The 21,793-nt window shown below is 43.2% G+C and overlaps 1 protein-coding gene across 2 annotated transcripts in view; it reads left to right on the forward strand.

The window, feature by feature from the left end:
* sema3ab (sema domain, immunoglobulin domain (Ig), short basic domain, secreted, (semaphorin) 3Ab) overlaps positions 1 to 21,793 on the forward strand; it is a 321,287-nt gene that overhangs the window by 30,618 nt on the left and 268,876 nt on the right. For both annotated transcript variants that reach the window (XM_041202609.1, XM_041202608.1), the window contains exon 2: positions 3,381 to 3,572. In XM_041202609.1, the coding sequence (XP_041058543.1) occupies positions 3,461 to 3,572 (112 nt within the window). In that variant the 5' untranslated portion in view covers positions 3,381 to 3,460. The remainder of the gene's footprint in view (positions 1 to 3,380; positions 3,573 to 21,793) is intronic.

The raw sequence follows: 21,793 nt of genomic DNA on the forward strand, positions 1-21,793 counted from the left end.
CACACACAATCTCTCTCTCACACACATAATCCCTCTCTCTTTCACACACACTTTCTCTCTCACACACACACCCACATTCTCTCTCACTTGTGCTCTCTCACTCACATACAGCCACACGCTCTCTCACACACTCTCTCTCTCACACACACACCGATACTCTGTCTCACTCTCTCACTCACACATTCACACTCTCTCTCACGCTCTAACGCACAAACACACTCTCTCTCACACACACACACCCACACTCTCTCTCTCTCTCTCTCTCACACATACACTCACACTCTCTCGTGCTCTCTCACACACACCCATACATTCTCTCTTTCTCACTTTCTCACTCACACACACAATCCCTCTCTTTCACATACACTTTCTCTCTCACACACCCTCACACCCTCTCACACACACTCACACTCTTACTCTCACACACACAGCCACACACTCTCTCACCCTCTCTCTCTCACACACACACACACGCTTTCTCTCACACACACACCCACATTCTCTCTCACTCGCGCTCTCTCACTCACATACAGCCACACGCTCTCTCACACACTGTCTCTCTCACACACACACCGATACTCTGTCTCACTCTCTCTCGCTCTCACTCAAACACTCACACTCTCTCTCACGCTCTAACGCACAAACACACTCTCTCTCACACACACACACCCACACTCTCTTTTTCTCTCACACATACACTCACACTCTCTCGTGCTCTCTCACACACACCCATACATTCACTCTCTCTCACTTTCTCACTCACACACACAATCCCTCTCTTTCACACACACTTTCTCTCTCATACACCCACACACCCTCTCACACACACACTCACACTCTTACTCTCACACACACACCCACACACTCTCTCACCCTCTCTCTCTCTCTCACACACACGCACACACTTTCTCTCACACACACACCCACACTTTCTCTCACACACTCTCTCTCTCTCTTGCTCCATCACTTACACGCCCACACTCTCTCACTCACACATACACACTCTCTCTCGCTCACTCACACACCCACACTATCACTGTCTCTCTCACACACACACAAACACTCTCCCACACTCCCTCTCTCTCACTCACACACACCCAAACACTCTCTCGCACTCCCTCTCTCTCACTCACACACACCCAATCACATTGCAGATGTTAATGTGACAGAATGGTAGCTGCTGCCTTCCATTTTTTTCAATCTTAATGGTAAAGTCACCTGATGGCACGCTACACAAATGTCCAAGTATGCCAGTGGAGATATCTTCCATTGTGACCTTATTTTGACCTGAACAGATGCACAGCCAGCAGTATAACTTTGGTCTGCCAATTTCACATCATCCTTCACTGGCTGTAGCCTGAGATTGGTGGCTGCAGCCATAGCCCCAGACTGACACTACCAGCAAGGGTTACATGTTGTTATCAGAAGAGGAAACCTTTTGTTGCACAGCCAAAACTAATCTGTCAGCTTCCATTCTGTTTGGTTCTAATGTGTAGTGATCATGAGGTTCATGGTAATTTTGCCTTGTGCACAGTATAAAGTTTAAAGTTAATCTGCAAGATTAATAGGAAACAAGTGACTTTGAAGCTATTTACTGATGTTTGGATTGTTGCAAACAGAAATGAGTTTCTTTTTGAAGTATTTTCATCCAGGATAAGGTTTAACAGTGGATTACTGGTTGTGTGTGTATATTTATAGATGCAGCTTTCCCCTTAGAAATAGGCATTTTTAGCAGGTATTCTCTATCCCTAATGAACACCTTTAAACATCTTTAATTCTGGCTCTGTGTTCTCAGCTCCCTGTATTTAGCTGTGCAATATTGATAGTTACAAATGTTCTAACAATGGTTAAAAGGCTTCTTAAAACAATATTATGATTGTGAAAACATTCTGGTGATGCTCAACATTCCTCTAAACAATGGCTTTGCTGAAAATGGTTGTTTTTTGGCTGATGGCGACCCTATTGTAACCTGACAGAGGCTTTTTGTGTTTTTGTTCTTTTTGGTGGAATTCCTGGTTGCTGAAGGCTAAACCCCTCAGTCTCCGAGCACTTCTCACCCCACTCAAACTAACCTGCCTTTATTTGCATTCAGTGTCCATCTCAGTTCTTCATTGGGTTGCCTGGTTTGGACTGATTAGAATAAACAATGACATTTTTGTCTCTCACTTAATTCCTGCATGTGAGAAGTTAAGTACAGAATACCACAGGGTGACAGGATGAACTCATTCTGCAAAATATTTGTCAAGTGAAGAAATTAAGTTTTGCCCCCCCGCCCCCCACATCTATTTTTTGCTGTCCAATTGTCTAATCCAGAGTTTGAACTGTGAATATGAAGCAAGCTCAAAGTAGCTGTTAAACTAATTCATTAGTCAGAGAAAGACACTGTGTGTGTTTGTGTATTTATATACATGCCAGAAAGAATGAGACAGAGAGAGCAAGTGCATATCTACATAAAACTGTTGTCCCTGTGTCATATTAAAGGATTTAATTAGAGCCCACAGCCCCAGGCAGTGAAGTTATAGGGATTAGGAAAAAGTGTGGGAACTACCAAAATTGATGATTTGTTTAATTTGAATATCATAACGCCACAATGGAACAACTCAAAAGAAATGCTGATTCCACTGTGCAGTACAGACAGAGGGGCAAATGATTCAAATCCAACCAATGGGGATTAATACTTGTGAGGAGCATGAATCATCTATGGTAGCTCTTGTCAAAGTGCAAATTTTCAATTATTCCACAGAGATATGAATAAGTTATGTTTTATTATTTTCACATCATAATGCTTCCTTTACCCCATCTTTTGGAAACAATCTCAGCTAGTTAAATTGAACTGATATCTTTGAAAGCTGTAGGAGCTAGGCTGTTTCCTCCTCTCTCTCTCTCTCTCTCTTCCCCCCACAGCTTTGGCTGTTTTTAGCTGTGCTGCAGCACCAAGGGAGGAGTGAGATGGACGGTACTGGTTTGCTCCTCTATTGTCATTGAGGCTTTAGAACAGTGAGAAAAAGGCTCTGTCCACAGAGCTCGTCATTTACTGCCTTCAGTGAAAAAGGTGGATTCTCCTAATGCCTGCCTGCGCTCAATGAAGTGAAGCCAAGGAGCAGGATTAGCTGAAGCCAGTAGCTAAAAGGAGCAGAGTAAATAAAAGACGCTCAGCAAGAACAGCGCTGCCGTGTTCAAAAGCTTTATGTTCCCACAGAAAAAGCTTCACAGTTGTAGCTCATAATCTGGCATCTAGCTGAGTGTGGTCATTAAACTGGGTGTGTAGAGCATTATTCCACTTGACTGGTGGAATGAGCAGTTGTTGGAAGAAAAAACTGCTGGTAGAGTCTGGCTCAGTCATTTGCACCATACTGACTTTGTTCACCTGTCACCTGCAGCTCCGGGGCTTCCTTTGACTGTGTGAGGTTTATAGTCCAGAGACATTTCACTGAAGCTTCATAGGAACAAGCTACAAACCATGGGCTGGCTCACTGGGATTCTGGCACTCTGTTCCAGCCTGCTGCTTCCAGATGCAGTGAACTGTCAGAAAGGGAAGAACAATGTTCCAAGATTGAAGCTCTCTTACAAAGGTAATCAGTTCTCCTTCTTCATTTTCCTTTACTCCGTTTCTGCGTTATTCCCCATTCATCACTGTAAAGTGATTCCTTTTTATTTTTGGAACTGCTCACTTTGGATTACCTATTTTTCTGCTGATTTTTTTTGTTGAGTCTTGTTATGAGTAATTTGTATATTTAATCTCATACTTTATAGGAATAATCCTTCTATATCTGCTGCTAACACCCTTAAAAAGATGCAGTTAAATGAAGTTTAGAATTGTACGGAATGAAAAAACAAATTTTGGTTGTCATTGCTGTCTATTATATAACTATTTAAAATTGGATTAAGTTCATGATGGATTTTACAACATTTATTTCAGACAAATTTTTATCAATTTTGTTAAGTGACTGGGCATAATGTTAAAATAAGATGTTGCTTATTGATTGATTTCAAGAGAATATGTCTTGATTCATAGGCTAACAAACCTGTTCTGGATGGGCCATATTGTTCACAGAAAGAGAAAAAAAAATATTGTAAATCCTAAATTTGTTGCCCCAATGTGAGTTCATCTTAGGTCTAGTTGAATGTCGAACCTGATGGCTACACATGTTTGTTTAAAGTTGTGCTGCAGTTTTGGAAACAATGACAAACTGTCACTGGTGTTCTTCATTTTCATTGATAAATGGATGGAATTGGAGAACATATTCCCAAAACAGCAGTAAAAAAACTCTGAAAATTTCAAGTAATAAAAAGAAAATGTGACAGATTCAGTCACCACAAACCAGTGGCTGACTATAAACAAGTCAGATTATGAATGTAACCCCGAAAATACGGATAAATATCTTGGAATCTCACAAGTCTAATCCATCCACTGTAAATCAATTGTTTTTTATCATGGGTCTTGTTCAGAGTTGGCCTAGGCCGGGATATACATGAAGACGTCAGTCACAAGTACACACATAAATCTTGAGGCAAAGAGAGATCCCATCAATTCCACTTCAAATTTTGAAAGATATTTTAACATATTGTACTACAGGAGTTTCAATTGCAGTAGCTGTACATTTTCTCCCTGATAATCTTTATTAAAACTGTCCCCTTTATCCTGATAGCAAAAATGTAAACCCATGAAAACATGGGCATATCATTCTGCCATGTAAAATAAAGGAGTTGCTTTTAGGACTGTAATTATAGCAAATCAGTGCATGAACCCCATTCTCCACTGCCCTGAATTGCCATGCACAAATTTAATAGTGCTAACTGAGCTGTTGTTCTGTGTTATTTTAAAACCTTTTTTTGTAATACATTAAATCAATTGCTTTGAGATATTTCATATGGTAATGTAAAAATATTATTGTGATTTATCTCTGACCAAGAAAAAGGTTTTGCCTCGTACAGCACTCACATAAGCTGTGGGAAATGCTGAGTAATGAAGCAGGAACAAGTTCCTTCAGATGTTTAACTGAGGATCTGGCTGCCTATTCAGGTGATTTAAAGATCCCATGGCAGAGAGTTCTCCCAGCCAACATCCCTCCCAAAAAAAAAACGACCAAGAGACTGACTGTTCAGGGTAATGCTGTTTGGGGTTTCATTGCTGGTGCAGGATAGCTGCTATCTTTCATTGTATAACAACAGTGGAAAGGGTAATTTGATGTGTGAAATACTTGTCTGATTTTAATGTTATGATAAAATGGGCTAGAAATAGAAATGCTTTTTTTCTCTAACTTGAGTTGCTCCATGGTGTATTGTGATATTTAAATTTAAATCAACGCAAGCACTGTTTTCAGTAAGAGTACAATGCAATGTTTGTTTTCATCAAACTCCAGCACCAGCTAATAGTGGAGCTACATTTAAATGTGAACACAGCATTGAAGCAGATTTTGCTTTGATTTTAGTTTCAGGTCTTACATCAAAGGAGCATCGACTATCGTCAATTTATCATTCCTTGCTCACCATTGCATTTCCTTCAAAACAAATATTGGTTCTGCATTTAAAAAAAAATAATAATTTACAAATTCTTTAGGACAAGCATGCAGTTTTTTTCTTACTGCATTTTATTGCTGCATAAGCCATAGTTTGATTTTTAATTTAGCTTGGTTCAAGATAGGTTGGTTTCTGGGTTGTTTATTGAAAGAAGAGCAGATTCAAGAACAAGTTACTATCCTTCCCTTCCAATGGGTTCCCCTATTATAGAACGATGATACAGCACAAAGTGGGCCATTTGGCTCATTATTGTCTATGCTTGTTCCCTAAAGCTGAGAAAAGAATTTGGTGCACAATATCATGCACTGGCCCTGGCCATAAATATATGTTCTCACAGGACAAAGGGTAGAAAACACATCTGCCTTGCCATGGGCAGTTTGTAACTCTATTAAGATGAAAGTTTAGCCCAATGGATGAGCAGCCTCAATGAACAGCAGCTCAAAAAGCAGAGCTGCAAAATATGTGAAAATAATCTGAAAGGAAGTGTGCATTCTTACTCTCTGATGTCACAAGAAAGTAGTTTTAGAACAAGCAACTGCTATGGCATAAGTTTTATGATTTAGCATTCCTGGTGCAAAGCTTTACATGTTGCAGGGCAGATGAAGATTTGGTGACAAGAAGAATTCCTCCAGTTCATAGAAAACATGATATTACACCCATTACAATGATGAACAGAGAATTGTGCAGCCTGCGTGTTGGGTGTGTTGACTGACCTCAGTGTTCACGTTCCTCATAATCACTCGTGTCACACAAAGCTTATCGCACTGCGCACAATATTGTGAACTTCGCTTGTATGTGTTTCAGATTCATTATGACAGATTTAGACCTTTCATGGAAAAAATAATGGAATCACAGAAGGTGATTCTTAAACCATTAACGAATGCCAGCCACCAATTAATGGTTTTAATGAAAAATGGACAAGATTACAAAATGCAACTCCAAAGCCCAGATAAAAATCCCAAAGCCCACAGAATAAAAACAACATTTTGACTTAATAGGCTATTCTTCTCCCAGTTATTTGAATTAAGTAAAATTGTCACTTCTTTATTTTATAAGATGTAGTTTCTGATTTTGGAAGGACTGTAACTCCCGTTGTAAAATAGATTTAAAAGAAAAAATTACAGACCGGAATGAATAAGTATGGGGAATTAAAATATTCTTGCTGAATAAGGGAGATTTAAAGTCTGAATTTACTAAAATAAGATATTACATGTCCAGGAAATCAAAGATTTGTTTGTTTCAATATAGCATCGTTATTTACATTTAATTAAAGTAGGATTAACTCAGTGAAACAGTGTTACATTAAACCGTAAGGCAGCAAAATCAGCTCTTCACTAAGGATGCCTTTTTATATTTCCTAGTGAGTTTTTTTAATTTGTTCATGGAATGTGAGCGTAACTGTCTAGGCCAACATTTATTGCCCATCCTTAGTTGCCCTTGAGAAGGTGGTGGTGAGCTGCCTTCTTGAACCGCTGCAGTCCATGTGGTGTAGGTACACCCACAGTGCTGTTAGGGAGGGAGTTCCAGGAATTTGACCACCAACAGTGAAGGAACGGCAATAGAGTTTCATGTCAGGATTGTGAGTGATAATTGGAGGGGAACTTGCAGGTGAGGTTGTTCCCACACATCTGCTGCCCTTGTCCTTCCAGCTAGCAGAGTTCACGGGTTTGGAAGGTGCTGTCAAAGGAGCCTTGGTAAGTTGCTGCAGTGCATCTTGTGGGTGGTTATTTTACAAGCATATATCAATGTTCTGTTGCTCACACTGACCCAATCCCACTATGCAAGATGCTGAGACTTATGGGAAATTTGGGCTTAATTTTCAGTGAGATGTCACATTTTGCTTATCCTGATGTCATTATGGAGATAGCAGGCTGTAGTGACTGTACTCTTACTTTGAAACACCAACAGCAACCTATCCCCTCGCCTCCAACTCTGCCCTGAGTCACTGAATCTTGGCCCCCCACTCTCCTCCCTTATCCAAGGGCAGCTGCTACCAACAGTGAGCCATTCTTCAATCACACTTGCAAGAGTAACTGCTTCTTACTCTGCAATACTGGGAGAGCCTCACACCTCACCATTCAGATATAGGATTCTATCCAGCCACCAAATATGAGCTTGCCTGAATTTCTAGGCCATGGAGTTTTGTTTATTTCCAAGAGTGAAGTATTTTATTGTTCGATTATTTCTTCAATTTTCATCAATATTTTAATCCAGTTTTCTTCTAATTTCTCCTGATGATTTTAGTTCCAGGTGTCTTATAGTACTTATGACTATTTAACTGTGGGGGCATCACACCCTAAGCCATTCCTGACCTCACAAGCACTTCCAGCATGTGCAATTACAAAAAGTCAGGTTATATTTTCCATTCTGTAGTCAAAAGGCAAATACACTAAGTGTTACAACCTTAAGATTGTTCCAGGTGGGATCAGCTAAGGAACCATAGACCAGGGGTGAAACCTTGGGCTGCATCACTCAGCTATTCGCTCTTAGCTCACCTTTTTAATTGGATGTCATGGTATCCAAGTCTGTATCTTATCGGAGTTGGAGTTGATGGACTGGGCTTTCACCGAGTCAGGTTGACTTGGGAGCCTTTTAAAAATGGTGGGCGGGTGCCGATTCCAGGATTCCCAACCTCATTCCCAGGGTTTCTATTTTTTGGGAGTGCCTCTAAAGGATGCACGCTGCTTCCTTTCAGAAGCATTCATCTGGAATTCCTGACCTGGCTGGAGGCATTGTGAAGATAGGCATTTCCTACTCCTCCACAATTTTTATGGAGTTGGGCCAGGTTTTGAAAGAGCCGTGGTTCATGGCCTCTTACAGGAATCATGAACTCTAGCCTGCATGGGGGGAACCTTTGCAAAGGTAAATTCAAAAGGACCCCTCATGTCCCCTGTGCCAAGCTCTGGCACTTCATGCCCATTGACCCACTATACACTTTCTAGAACCAATGAATATCACTATGTAAACTGGGATGTGTAAAAAAATTTGAAAAAAATATAATCCATTGATAAATTTCTCCTATGAAAGAAAATGTTTGGACAGCAAAGAAATAATCCAGACCCTTTGAAGTGTGAAAAACTACAAACACAAACATTTGAAACAACTTAACTTGCGTAAACAAAATTGTGAAATTGACCAAAGGGATCAGAGAGCCTGAGCTGTCAATCAAAAATGTTTCCTTTGGGGAGCAGGTGTTCTGTTATTCTAATAGTTATCTAGGCTCTCAGCCAAGCATACATCATGAGGCTTGACTGAGAGCCCAAACATATATTCGAATAAGAGAACAATTGCTCCCCAAAGAAACATTGTTTGAATGAGTGCTGAGGCTCTCTGATCTCTGCTGTTAATTTCCTGATGTTTGGTTACACAAATGAAGCGATTTCAAGGATTTGTGGCTTGTGGATTTTGAAACTTCAAAGGGTCTAGATGATTGACACTTTTATTAGCTTGTAGTCCAGGCTATTCTTCAAAGGAGAAATTAATCAACGGATTACGTTTTTCAATTTTTTTTTAAACACATCGCGTTTTACCCTTTGAAAGTGTACAATGGGCATGGAAGTGGCAGGGCCTGGCATGGGGGTAGGTGGGGGTGATGAGGTGGCATGGATGGGGCATAGGGAGGGTTTGGAGGATAAAGGGGGTATGAGTGGTGAGAGGTGAGGCCTGGAGGGCATTTATGTTATTTTCTCCATGGAGACAAAGTCCCATGACACAGAAGTGGGCCTTTTAAACAGCCCGTCTCCCCACTCTGGCATCCCCTGTGGCTGCCTCTGCACTTCCTCCCAGGCTGTCCCCTGCCCACACCTGGCCCCCAGCAATGAAGATCCTACCCTGGGGAGCACTTTCCTCCCTGACGGGCGGGCTGAGCCAGGAATTTTCCCAACAAACCCCTACCCACGTCGAGGATGAAAATGCGGGCCGATGTGTTTGAAATGTGCATTTTTAAGGAATTATGCCATTTGTGTGGGATATCCACACTGCAGGTATGTCATATTCTTTGTGAGCTATAACATCTCTTATTACAATGCACATATTGTCCAGTAAGACCAATAATGACTGATAGGATGGGTCTGAAGCTATGGTTACACTGCCTGATAGTGATGCTTTGGAGTGTAACTGTATCAGTGCTTGAAGCAATCAACAACAAGAACAGGTCTCTGTTTGCCTGCTGTGAAGTCTTTTCATTTGATTTTTAAACAGCTATCTTCAATTTGTAAAGAAAACAGTAAGCAAATTCCCAGTATGAAAGTTTTGGCAGTTTTGGCAGTCTCAGTGTGGCTGTTGTGGGCACAGAGCTCAGTCAGCTGCAGCATGTGGGAATCTGTGGAATGCACTGCAATCCCAGACTACAATATCTGCAGTAATGTTTGCAGCTTAGGCTACTTCGGCTTAGAGTTGCTGAGCTGGAGTCTGAGTTTTTTTTCATATTAATTCATGGAATGTGGGCTTCGCTGGCTGGGCCAGCATTTATTTCCTATTGTTAAATGCCCTTGAGAAGGTGGTGGTGAGCTGCGTTCTTGAACCGCTGCAGTCCATCTGGTGTAGGCACACCCACAGTGCTGTTAGGGAAGGAGTTCCAGGATTTTGACCCAGTGACAGTGAAGGAACTGCCGATATATTTCCAAGTTAGGGTGGTGAGTGACTTGGAGGGGAACTTGCAGGTGGTGGTGTTCCCATGTATCTGCTGCCCTTGTCCTTCTAGATGGTAGTGGTCATGGGTTTGGAAGATGCTGCCTAAGGACATTGCAGGGAAGGGGAGAGTTACCTGGACACTTTGTTCCAGGAGGCTGTTATACCATTAGGTTAGACAGAACTTTAGAACTGGTCAATGGTCAGGGACAGGAGGGAGTGGCTGCGAGTCAGGCTGGTATGGGGAACCAGCATGTAGTGATGGAGGAGCCTCAGCCGCTGTTTGTCCAACAGACACAAGGGGCTACCTGTGTGGATGAGGAGAAGGACCCCAAAGTGGATGAGCGGACTGAACATGGCACCATGGTGAAGGATACCAGTCAAGTCGGGGGAGTGAAGAGGAATGTGGTAGCGATGGGAGACAGTCAGGGGGATAAATACTGTTCTCTGCAGCTGTGACTGGGAGCTCTGAAGGTTGTGTTGTTGTGTTGCCTGCCCGGTGCTAGAGTTAAGGACATCTCCTCACGGCTGGGAAGGAACATGGAGTGGGAGGGGAAGGATCCAGTTGCCATGGTCCATGTGGGAACCAACGACAGATAAAACCAGGAATAAAGTTCTGTTTAGAGAATTTGAGGAGTTAGGGTCAAAATTACAACAGAGAATGTCAAAGGTAATCAACTCTGGACTGTTACCTGAACTACTCACCAATTGGAATAGGGTCAAGCAAGTTAGAGAATTAAATGCGTGACTCAGAGTGGTGCAGGAAGAAGGCATTTTGAATCATGGGGCACTGGCATCAGGACTCAGGGAAGAATGAGCTATTCCGTTGGGATGGACTTCACTTGAACTGGGTTGGGACCAGTGTCCTGGCCAATCACTTTAAACTAACAGATTGGGGAGGACGGTGATGGGGGGAATCGGGAGAAGGGAGATTTAGAAATCCAAAGAGAAAATTTGAGGCATCAGAACAGTATAGCAATGTAGCTAAAGACAAGCAGGGTGGGAGAGGAAGGGACAGAAAGATTAACAAAAATTGTACATCAATGAATAAGGTCATTGCAGGGAAAGAAATAAAGACATGAAATGAAAGCTTCATCATCTGAATGCACAAAGCAGCTGTCATAAGATGGATGAACTAGTACCACAAACTGAGGTAGAAATTAGATCCAATCGCCATTACAGAAACATGTGGCTGCATTTAACATGTCCTCAGTGGGTGTGTTTCCCATGGAGGGCACGTAAAATGGGGCAGGTGCCACCCTCGAGCTCACCTCCATAATTCAGGGGGCAGGCAGGCGCTAAAATCTGCATCTGGCATATTAAAATGACCAATTAAGGGTCAATTAGGCTGGTTATCAAGCTTATTGACGCTAATAATAGGCTGTCCACACCACAATACGTTTGGCTTGGGCAGCAGGGCAGGAGTGGGAAGCCAGATTTTTAACTGTGAATGGTCAAAGGGCAGGAAAGAAGATGGGGGAGTGAGGAAGGGGTGCAGTTGCTCTTTGGGGGTTGCCCTTTGCCGATGGCAGGGGCAGTCCCCCCTTAGACTGACCCGCCGTTCCTATCTGCTCCCTCTCTTAAACCCCTTCTTCCCCCACCCCACAGCTGTCCCTGTCTCTAATATCCCCAAACCACACCCCGCCCCCCACCCCAGCCCAGCACCCCAGACTCATCTGCTCCAGGGGTCCTAGGCCTTGGGCTCCTCTCTCCAGATGCAGCCCCAGCATCTGGTACCGATGCTTCCTTGGTACAGCCGGGACTGATGGAGGGTGGAAGACCCACTTGGCCCTCGTCAATGTGCCCCACAGCGCTTTATTGCTGCAAGGCTGCTCGATGTGGAGCCGGTCAGCTTCATGCCAATGTGGTTTCCTGGGTGCCATGCACCATCCCCGCCCCCTCCCCCATGCTGGTTACAAGGTGATCAAGGTTGGGAAATAAATATTCCAGGGTACAGAATATTTCGGAAAGACAGGCAGAATTGCAAAGGAAGTGGGGTAGCCCTGATGGTAAAGGATGACATAAGGACATTAGTGAGGAAGGATCTGGCCTCTGAATATCGTGAAGAAGAAGCAATATGGGTGGAAATTGGGAATAGCAAGAGTCAGAAAACACTGGTGGGTGTAGTTTATAGGCCCTTAACAGTAGTGACACTATTGGACGGAACATTAATCAAGAAATCATTGGAGCTTGTCACAAAGGCAATGGAATAATTATTGGGATTTTAATCTTCATATAGCCTGGGACAATCAAATTGGCAAGAGTGGTCTAGAAGATGAGTTTGTGGAATGATTTTGTGACAGTTTCTTGGAGCAATATGTTGTTGAACCTACTAGGAATAAAGCTATCTTAGGTACAGACCAACATATCAATTAGGAGCAGGAGTAGCCCATTCGGCCCCTCAAACCTGCTCCGCCATTTAATAAGATCATGGCTGACCTGAATTGTGGCCCCAATTCCACATTCTGCCAATCCCTGATAACCTTTGACTCCCTTGTTAGTCAAGAATCTATCTATGGCTACCTTAAAGAATTCATTGATGCTGCCTCCAACTCTGTGTCTGGGGAAGAGACTTCCAAAGATTCATGATTGTCTGAGAGAAAAAAAAAATTCTCATCTCTGACTTAAATGGGAGACCCTTTTTAATCTGTGTCCCTTAGTTCTAGCCTCTCCCACAAGAGGAAACATCCTTTCAGCATCCACCACCTCAAGTCCCCTCAGGATCTTATATGTTTCAGTAAGATCACCTCTCATTCTTCTAAACTCCAATAAATACAGGTCCAGCCTGTCCTCATAAGATCACTGCCCATCCCAGGTTTCAGTCAAGTGAGCCTATTCTGTATTGCTTCTAATGTATTTATATTGTTTCTTAAATAAGGAGACCAAAACAGTACACAGTACTCTAAATGTGGTCTCAGCAAAGCCCTGTACAACTGCAGCAAAACATCCCTACTTTTATATTCCATTCCCCTCGCAATAAGCGATAACATTCCATTTGCCTTCTTAATCACTCGCCATTCCTGCATACTAACTTTTCCAGATTCATATATCAGGACACCCAAATCCCTCGGTGCTTCAGAGTACTGCACTTTCTCTCCACTTAAGTAATTTGCTGCTTTTTCATTCTTCCTGCCAAAGTGGGCAAGTTCACATTTTCCCACATTATACTCCAGCTGCCAGATTTTTGCCCACTCACTCAACCTGTCTCTGTCCCTTTGTGTCTTCTTATGTCCTTTTCACAACTTACTTTCCCACCATTTTGTGTGTCATCAGCAAATTTAACAACCATACATTTGGTCCCATCATCCAAGCACTGATTCCTGTGGCACTCTACTCATCCAACCCAAAAAATACCCAATTATACCTACTCTCTGTTTCCTGTTAGCTAACTAATTCTCTAATGATGCTATGTTACCCTCTGCACCATGAGCTCTCATCTTTCAAAGTAACCTTTAATGTGGCATCTTGTAAAATGCCTTCTGGATATCTAAGTACAGCGCATCCACGGACTTCCTTTTATCCATATTGCAAATTTCTCCCTCAAAGAACTCCAATAAATTAGTCAAACATGATTTCCCTTTCACAAAACCATGTTGACTCTGCTTGATTGCATCCAGATTTTCTAAGTGCTCTGCTATAACCTCCTTAATAATAGATTCTAGCAATCCTAGCTCAACACCACCTTCTCAAGGGCAACTAGGGATGGGCAATAAATGCTGGCCCAGCCATTAAAGCCTACATCCCATGAATATTTTTTTTTAAATTCCCTACAACAGAGGTTAAGTTAACTGGCCTGTAGTTTCCTGCTTTCTGTCTCCTTCCTTTCTTGAATAAAGGAGCCACTTTCGCTATTTTCCAATCTGATGGGACCTTTCCAGAACCTAGGGAATTTTAGAAAATTAAAACCAATGCATCTACTATCTCAGCAGCCACCTCCTTTAAGACCCGAGGCAGAAGTCCATCAGGAGCTGGAGACTTGTCAGCTTTTATTTCCAATATCCTCTACGGTGAAGACAGGCGCAAAATATCTGTTCGATGCATTCGCCATTTCCTTGGCCAGAATTTTTGGGTTGGTGAGCGGGGGTGGGGCCTGCCCGCCGACATGTAAAATGATGCCCGGTGATGTCGGGTCGGACGCGTGTCCTGGCATCACTGTGGCCATTAGATTCTCAGTTCAGCGGGGACACAGCCGCTGAACTGTCAAAGGTCTAATAAGGCCATTTAAATATCAATTAAACCAATAAACGGAGCTGCCCGTCCAACCTTAATGTTGTCGGGCGGGTGACCTTCCCATTTATCACAGAACCTCATTCACGGGCGGGATGAGGTTTCATGAAGCGTTTATGAATTAAATGAATCTTTTCACTAATGTTCATTGACATGTCCCAGCTTAAGTGACACTGTCACGTGAGGGGACATGTCTTAAAATTTTTTTCTTTTCCTTATTAAAACTTTTAAAACTTAAACTAGTCTCCCTGAAGCACCTCAGTGGCTGCGGCTCAGGGACCATCGCCCCCACCCCAACACCCCCCCCCCCCACCCCCCCCCCCACCTCGCCCGCCCACACAGGGAACGCTCAGCACTCATGGGGTCACGTCGCGCTGGGCAGGCCTTAATAGGCTTGTCCGCATAAAATGGTGGAGTGGACCCGATCGGGGGCACCGACTGGGTCCACGCCCCCTCCCGCCGGCCCCCGCACAACCCCCACCCCCACCCCCCCGGAGCTTTCCCAGAAAGTTCTCCCCCTCATTTTCTATTATTAATTCCCCATTCTCACTCCCTAGGTGGCTAACACTCCCTTTATTTACTCTTTTCCTTTTTAAATACCTGTAGAAACTCTGGGTGGAATGGCCCCAGGTTTGTATTAAGTGTGGTAGCGGGTGGGAAAAAGGACATTTTACTCGCTGGCCACAATGGCAGCTTCTCACGCCGTATTTTCCCAATCCCGCCTCATTAACCATGCATTCCCGGGGAACACACTGTTTCAAAGGTGGGCAGACTCCGATTCACCCACCTCGCTGTCACCTCGCTGCTTCACCAAGCCGGGCACCACATTTAAAATGCAGCTGCATGCACACCTCTCAGTGCTTCCAGCCCAGGGCTGCTAGAAAGGAAGACATGGCCCCGAAAGGCAAGAAGACTGTAGCCCCCTGGTTTAGTGACTCATCCCTCAGGCACCGTTGAAGCCCGTTGTGATATCTTCTACACCTGCCATGGCCACAGGAGGGGCAGCAACATTACCACTCTGGCTTGGTAAGCAGTATCAGTGGTGATTAGTGCCAACGCTGAACAGAAGACGTTGGCCATCCAGTGCAGATAGAGGATGAATCATCTCATCCATGCAGCCAGGGTAAGACAACCATCTCATCACTCTCAACTCACACACTCACAAGCCCATCACACATTCACTGGCATCTCACTCACTGCCAGCTCAAGGGACATCACCACTCACTCTCTCACACACACACACCCTCACATCTCCACCTGGCCTCATCTCCTCTGGAGACTGCCTCCTCAGCCCTCACCATCTTGAGGCCACTTGCACAGGTCAACATGTGTCCCCACATACACCTTGGGATACCCTCCTTCCCTAGTATAGCCCTCATCCTGAAGTCTCTTCCCTAGCCTGAGGCCAATTCTCCCTGTTTCCTAAGAAGGTCCTAGACCTGCAGCCATTGAAAAGTCACCCCCACCTTACGGCTGGTCTGGTGGGTAGAGATCTGCCCGTGAGCCCCCCTAAAAGTGACGTGGTGCTGCCAGTGAAGCCTGGCATGATGACTGTGAGTGTTGCCTGAAAGCAAGGTTGGCAAACAAACCTCAAAGCCCCAAACGGCAGCTTATCAGGTGCACGTGGCTTATGTACAGTGAAACATGTTGACTTGCTATCACACCGAGGTGGGTGGATGATCCAGTATGGGGGGGTGGGAATGCTTCCAGCGGGCTGAGATTATAATGATATGCAGATTTATTACAATGAGATTCACGACATCCGATAGCAGGAAATTCAGCCTGCCATCGACAGGCAGAGCGGATGATTACAAACTGGTTTCACAATGTCGTGAAACCGATTTTATGCCCTTTCACCATATTATCCGCTCATGTCACCGCCTAGTTTAAAGCCATCTCTACCACCCTAATTATATGACTCACCAAAACACTTATCCCAACAACCGTGAAGATCATCCCCACGGTACAGCTCCCTCTTTCCCCAGTACTGGTGCCAGTGCCCCATGAACTGAAACCCATTTCTCCTAACCCAACCTTTGAGCCACATTTAACTCTCTAACCTTATTTATCCTATGCCAATTTGCTTGTGGATTGGATAGTAATCTAGAGATTATTACCTTTGAGGTTCTGCTTTTTAATTTAGCCCCTAGCTGCTCATATTCCCTCTTTCCTACTTCTACCTATGTCATTGGTACCAACGTGGATCACAACCACTGGATCCTACTGCAAGTTCCTTTCCAGCCTAGAGCAGATGTCCCTAGCCCTGGCACATAGGTCTGGACTCCCGCTCTCAGCTCCAGAAAATTGTGTCTTTCCCCCTGACTAAACTGTTTCCTACTACTACTATTACATCCTATTAAGAACTAGAATGACTGCCTGTACCTTGGAGCCATTGTCAGTTTGCTCATCCACCTGCAGCCACAACTTTCATCCATACAGGCTACAAGAACCTTGAAACTGTCGGACAATTGCAAAGGCTTAGACTCCTTCACTGTACCTTCTGGATCCCCATACCTGTCTCACTCACAGTCACAACCTCCTGTCCCTGACCACTGGCCAGATCAAAGGGTCCTATCCTAAGGGGTGTGGCTGCCTGCTGATACAAAGAGTTCAGGCAACTTACTCCCTCCCTGATGCATTGCAGTGTCTGCAGCTCAGCCTCCAGCTTGATGACTCCGAGTCAATGCTCCTCAAGCTGCAGACATTTACTGTAGACATGCTTGCCCTGAGGCACCCCAGTGTCCTGGAACACCCACATTCTGCAGGTACAAAACAGCACCTGCCCTGCCCCCTTTATTATGTTTAACTAATTTATTTATTCTTAATTAATTTTTAATTAATAAACACTCCTACTCCCAACAGTCTTTGCTGCTGCTGAGGAACCTTGATACAATTAATGATACGTTATAAATACTAACAAATTACATGAATTTTAAGGATAAATGGGTAAAATATTCACCAACCAATTACTGATCTGTTTTCCTGTGATGTCACACTTTGATTTCTCTCAGAAGACAGCCAACTAGACTGGATTGAATAGCTCTTCTAGGTACTGCTTGACTACCTCTGGGTCCCCTTTTTGCTCACTCTGCCAGGTGTGGTTATTATCCCTGGGTCCTCTTTTTGTCAGCTCTTCCAGATATAGTTACCGTCTCTGAGTTCGGTTTTCCCCCATTTTCCTAAGTGGTGGTTTCTGCCTCTGGGTCTGCCTTTTGACCGATCTTCTGGGTGGTGGTTACTGCCTCCAGCTCCTCTTTCCACCTGCTTTCCTAGTATTGTGTAATGAAGAAGGGCTAATTAGTAATGGCGTAGTAAAAGATCCACTGGGAAATAGTGATCATAATACCATTCAATTCCATTTTAAATTTTAAAGTGACATACTCTAATCACAAACATGAATCATAAACTTAAACAAAACCAATTACATAACTATGAAGGGACAACTAGCTAAGGTTAATTAGCTAAATAGATTAAAAGGTATGGGGAGGTAAATGAAGAGTGGGAATCATTTAAAGAAGCAATTCAAAATGTTCAACAAAAATACATTCCATTGAAAAACAAAAATTCAGCGAGAAGGACTCATCCATGGTTCACTCAGGAAGTTAGTGATAGCAGAAAGTAGCAGCAAGCCTGAGGATTGAGAGTGTTTTAGAAACCAGCAGAGAGCTACTAAAAAGTTGATAAAAAGGGAAAAAATAGAATTTGAGAGTAAACTAGCCAGAAATATAAAATCAGATTGTAAGGGCTTTTCTAAGTATATAAAAAGGAAAAGAGTAGCTAAAGTAAACATTGGTCCCTTGGAAGCAGAGGCAGGAGAAATTATCATGGGTAATGGGGAAATGACAGAGGCATTAAACAAATATTTTCTATCAGTCTTCATAGCAGAAGATTCCATACCAGAAATAGACGATAGCCTAGAAGCTAAAAACAGTGAGAAAATTAATATCAGTAGAGAAAAAGTATTGGCGAAATTTAAGGGACTAAAATCTAACAAACTCCCGGAACCTGATGGCCTATATCTCCGATCCCCGCCGGAGAACCAGCCCTGCCGCCATTTTACATGGCCGGGCCAATTAAGGTAAGAACCTACAAGAATCTCTGGCGGGGATCAGCTCCCCACCCACCGGAGATTGGGTTGGGCCCACCCACCCGACAGGCAGAACATTCTGCCCAATGTGTTCAAGTTCCAAACTCAAGGGTGTTATCCTCTTACCATATAATTTTTTCATTTCACACATCAGACATCCTATGGCTTCTTACCAAAATTGTTACGTGATGTCTGGTGGGAAGCGCTATGTGCTCTCTGTGCAGGCGGTGGGGGCCTGAGAGTGCGCTCTTTCACACATGCGCATGATAGAACTCACATTTCCCTGAGGCTAAGTGCTGCCTCAGGGAGATCGCTTCCACTTTGAAAAATATTAAAAATAGCAAAGAAAATTCCCTAACATGTCCCCCTCATGTGACAATGAGATGGGACATGTTCATAACTTACATAATAACTTCATTAAACTTTTTGAAACCCTACATGAAACCTCATCCCGGTTTCATGTTTTCTCTATTTTCCGCTGGGGCTCCTGACCTGCGAGCTTAAGGTTGGACGGGCAGGTCTTTTAATTGTATAATTGACCCTGTCAGTGGCCTCAATTGGCCATTGACAGGTCGGCAGGCACGCAGCTGATTTTGCTGTGTCCCCGCCTTCCTGAAAATTTAAATGGGGCGGGGTGATGTCGGGGGTTCCGCCCAATGTCATCCCGCATCATTTTATACGTCAGCGAGCAGGCCCCGCCCCCTGCTCACCAACGACAAAGTTCTGCCCATTGTGTTGGTGGAGTAGAGGGGGCTTTATTCTGCATCTAATCATTTTATATTCGATGTGGGAGGGCTTAATGTATTTCCCAATGTTGATGACCTACAACTTGATTTAGCACAAAATAAAATAGCTGAATTAAAGATCACACGGGGTACTTGTCATGTCCAGCTTTCTCCTTAAAATAGTATTTAGAAGTAGGTATAAAGAAAGAGCTTGCATTTACATAATGTTTTTCACATCCTCAGCTTGTTCTAAAGTGCTTTGTAGTTACTAAATTACTTTTGAAGTGTAGATGTTACTGCTGTGAAGCAGGCATGCTCAACATGTTATTGAGAGTAAAATACATCAAAATAATAGACATATCATTTTACAAGTGATTAAATACTATTTATACAATTATTGTCCTTGAATGGAATGCAGTGTAGATTTATCAGAATGAAACCTGGACTCCATGTACCTGCTGTATCTCTTGGATTCCATGGGAGGGCTGTTGAACAAACGCGAGTGTCCTTCTTGAAGCCAATTCCACAAGCATTTAGTTAAAACTCCTGCAAAATCAACAATCCTGCCAGGTCCTGTTTTCTCAACTCTCAAATTGTCAATGTTCCAGTGAGGACAAAGAAAATGCTTTAACGGCACCCTGAATCTCTCTTTGAAGCACAGCAGCATTGACATTAATGTCTGGGAGGAGCTTGTGACCAATCTGACAACTTGTTCATCAAGCTGCATCATGCTTTGAGTTCAAACGTCTTAATAATGAGGCAGAGCAGCAGCAGAGAAGGAAAGAAAAGGAAGCAAATCCTGACCTCTGGACCCCACTGCTACATGGCACACCCTGCCCCATGTACCCGAAGATCTGCAGATCGTGAATCAGTCTGTTCAGTCACCTGACCTTCCATGGCAAAAACTCGTAATCCTGAGTGGGTGTCATCCTCAAATCGAGGGATTATTGATGACTGAACTCCAAGTGCAGAATTTTACAGCCCTGTTTTGGCGAGAATGGGGCTGTAAAATGCGGCAGGCCATTATAAATCCCATTGACGACAGCGGGAATGTAAAATCCCGCTGTGGTAAAATTCTGTCCCAAGGGTTACATTATGGGCAGATGGTACACACACTACAGTTGTATTCTCTCGAATTTAAAAGGCTAATGGGTAATTTCACCAAAATTTCCAAGTTTTTAAGGTGAACAGATAGGGTTGATAGAAATTATTTCTACTTAGTCAGGAGTCTAAGGTGAGGGGGTATAGTCAAAAAATTGGAGACAAATCTTTCAAGAGTGAAATTAGGAAAATCTTTTATAGACAAAGGGTGATAGAAATTTGGAACTTACAACTGCAAATGGCAACTGATGCTGTATATTAGTGGTTAATTTTAAATCTGAGATTGATAGATTTTTGTTCACCAAAGGTATTAAGAGTATGGGGCAAAGGTGGGCATATGGAGTTAGGTCGCAGAATAGCTGTGATCTCATTGAATGGCAGAATAAGCTCGAGGGGCTAAATGGCCTCTTCCTGTCCCTCTGTTCCTGTGTTAAACAACTTGATAAGAAACAGGATTCTTGGATGGAGCAGTCTCTCACAGACGATGCAAAGTATTGTGTGGGGAATGTAAATTTCCAATCCACAGAGTTCTGATTTCCAGACAGAGTTGAAGCTCTGACTACCGTCATGGGAATCCTTTTTACACCATGTTTAATTCAGTTTACATTTTGAGTTTGGATAATGTCCTGGTATTTATCATTATCCTGCAAACATGTCACTTTAATGGTTGAACAATCAGAGTAATTGAGTTTGTCTATTCCATGGCCTGTCAGCCCACAGACTTCATTCCAAACAGCCAGTCCTAACTATCCAACAACTTTTGGCAATTCTGAACTGTTATAAATGCATAAACAGAAAATAAAGACAGATCTCTCCCCCGGCTTTGGTCTGATTGTGCAGACAGTTATATGAATTGTTTCCCATTGCTGCTGAAACAATAGAGGGCGAGTGGACTGGAGCCAATTTAAATCATATTTTCCTGTCTATCTAAATTCATATAAAATAATTGTTGGAACTTTTGTTTTGTGACAAGCCCATTTAATTGGATGAAAATATGTCACCTTTAACTAGCTAAGCTATTGATACTGCAATTCAACATCTGGATCAGGCTGATTATGATTGATCATTTGTGAATCCTGTACAAGTGAAGCTCATTCAGTGTAGTTAAGGTGTGACAAGCAAATAAAGAACTCACCCAGTGAATTTCAGACTTGTGAAAGTGAAACCCGTAAGAGGATTGACAACCGAGTGTGGAATGCACAAAGATTGAGAGTAAACTTGACTTTCAATCTGTTGTGAAGTTCTCCTAGTGGAGTGCCACAGATAACTGAACTATTGTGGGGTGAACCGCTAAGCTTTCGTTCAACACCAGCTCAGCAGAATAATTCACTAAGCTCATCATAGTCAGGTCAGAGAAAGCAAGAATTGAGATAGCATTGCGACAAAGATTAAGAATTGGGAACTTGGGAAGTAGAAACCAAGGTAGTGAGGACATCACAGGACTCCAATGAAAGGATTAGCAGCAAAATATGTACTTTAGTTGGTGCTGCACCTCAAAGGAACA

This window comes from Carcharodon carcharias, chromosome 13, assembly GCF_017639515.1.
Source record: "Carcharodon carcharias isolate sCarCar2 chromosome 13, sCarCar2.pri, whole genome shotgun sequence".
Classification (NCBI taxonomy): Eukaryota; Metazoa; Chordata; class Chondrichthyes; order Lamniformes; family Lamnidae; genus Carcharodon; species Carcharodon carcharias.